The following is a 2,302-nucleotide window of genomic DNA, read 5'->3' as shown; positions in this document are numbered from 1 at the left end:
TAATAATAATAACTTTTTTCTAATATCAGCACAAAGCTAGCAATTTTTAGAGATAAGATTAGTCGATACCTTCGACCCCAATATTTGTCTGACACTTTAATCTATCGACCCAGGAAAGGTGAAGACAAAACATGACCCTGGAGTAATGTGTCAATTTTTCCTTGTATCACTTCAGGATCGATAAATTCAAGTACTAGTCAAGTATTGGAGTCGATGGTATCAACTAAACCCTTCTCCCTAAAAGTTGCAGGGTTTGTACCAAAATATGAAACGACAACTGTAATATTTATTGCTGTATTAGATAGAAAGGGTTTAAAGAGATACAATAAAATTCAAATAATGTTGAACAGAAAGCTAACATAGACAAGTGAAGTGGACTGGATGTTTAATATAAAGGTGACGGGAATTATGGAAAATGCTATACAAAATATAGTTTGACGAATTAAAATTTGATTACTCATTATTTAGTATTTCTGACTATAAAAATTGTTGTCATCGTCTGAAAAGAAAGCATTATCAAATGAAAGAATTCAAGGACGAATAACGCCAACATTAAATGTATTCCGTGACGTTGGAAGAATTTGAATAGCGCTGAAGCCTGGGCTGTTATCGGGGGGAAATCTATTTGAGCTCGTTCATAGTGTTTCATATAAAACAAAATTCGTACTGGTTAAAATGTGTTTTCACTTACCTTACAAGCAGCTGTTATTTTAAAGGCATATGGGTGCATCCCAACAAGGAAGATTAAATTAGCGATAGCCAAAGAAATGCACAAGCTTACTAAAACCTTTGAAAACATTAATTTCCTTAGATTTCTGAAATAATAGGAAAAAGGAATATTTCATTTAATGAAATTTCATTTAATGAAATTTATTGCTAAAGACAAATCTTAGTATACTAATAACTACAACTGTGTGTATAGATGATGATTATTTGAATATAAAGGATATGTTAAATTTATATACATTGAATTTGTGTGTGGATGTGATGTAAAATATGTATCATAACCCGAATGAGATATAAAACACCATGTGTATTATCTCTTGCAATCATAGAGTAGGTTTCGATGGTTATAATAGTAATTCCCTGTAGCCGAGGAACAAGAGATAATACGTTATATGTCGAATGGAATTTTGGACACAAACACATATATGTAATATACTTTGTTGATATATTAACAAGAACGCTATGTACAATATCCATTTTTTTCCAGTCAACACTATTCAATATTTAACATTATTAATATCTAGTCATTATATAGAATGTTTTCTTTGACAAAAAAGAAAAGACCAGTTGCATTAATTACAATTCTATGTTGGGGATTCATCTGCGACAGAGTACCCTCTTTAACACAAACGGAAATACAGCTTATAAACCATCTACAATTAAAGTTTCAAGGAAATCTGCCTGCTGAATTTACATATAGATCATCCATTTCTTTATTGCCCACAAGGGGCTAAACATAGAGGGGACAAACAAAGGGGTTAAGTTGATTACATCGACCCCAGTGCGTAACTGGTACTTAATTTATCGACCCTGAAAGGATGAAGGCAAAGTCGACCTCGGCGGAATTTGAACTCAGAACGTAACGGCAGACGAAATACCGCGAAGCATTTCGCCCGGCGTGCTAACGTTTCTGCCAGCTCACCGCCTTTTATTTACATATAGATCATCTTCTTGGAAGCTAATTCAATAACACACACACACACATACAAATTAATATGTGTGTGTGTATGTATGTGAGGTCTCTCATAAGAGCCACTAGTAACATGGAAATCTGTACAGCCTGTTGCACGATCGCTCGGGTGACTAAACTGGCACCCCCAAAGCTTGCTGGTGGAGAGGATTGCTAGAAACCCATCAGGACTAAAACAAGACTTGTCAAAAGGACGGTCGAAACTAGCGTAAGTACAACGATTAGGGAGTAAGGTCTAGGGAATAAGGCAGATCAGCAATTTTCTCCCAGCCAAGTTCCTCGATCTTCTGCCACGTGATCATTGCAGTGTAGTGTCTTGCATTGTCCTGATGAAACACTACTCCCTTTCGATTCACTAAAGCAAGATTTTACTTCTTCAAAGCAGCGTTAAAACGCTCTAATTGCTAAGAGTAGATTTGCGGTATTTTGTCCGTCGCTATGTTCTGAGTTCAAATTCCGCCGAAGTCGATTTTACCTTTCATCCTTTTGGGGTCGATTAAATAAGTACCAGTTACGCACTGGGGTCGATGTAATCGACTTGATTCCTTCCCCCAAATTTGAGGCCTTGTGCTTCCAGTAGAAGCGATTCTTACTATATATATATAC

The 2,302-nt window shown here is 35.9% G+C and overlaps 1 protein-coding gene across 1 annotated transcript in view; it reads right to left on the bottom strand.

Annotated features, from left to right (window-relative positions):
• Window positions 1–655: 655 nt before the first annotated feature.
• The window catches only part of LOC128251238 (adhesion G-protein coupled receptor G6-like), a 6,216-nt gene continuing 4,569 nt past the window's right edge, over window positions 656–2,302 (bottom strand). Inside the window, exon 4 of the mRNA XM_052977947.1 lies at window positions 656–815. Coding sequence (XP_052833907.1) covers window positions 671–815 — 145 coding nt within the window. The 3' untranslated portion in view covers window positions 656–670. The remainder of the gene's footprint in view (window positions 816–2,302) is intronic.

This window comes from Octopus bimaculoides, chromosome 29, assembly GCF_001194135.2.
Source record: "Octopus bimaculoides isolate UCB-OBI-ISO-001 chromosome 29, ASM119413v2, whole genome shotgun sequence".
Classification (NCBI taxonomy): domain Eukaryota; kingdom Metazoa; phylum Mollusca; class Cephalopoda; order Octopoda; family Octopodidae; genus Octopus; species Octopus bimaculoides.
This window is presented reverse-complemented; position numbering and strand designations above follow the sequence as displayed.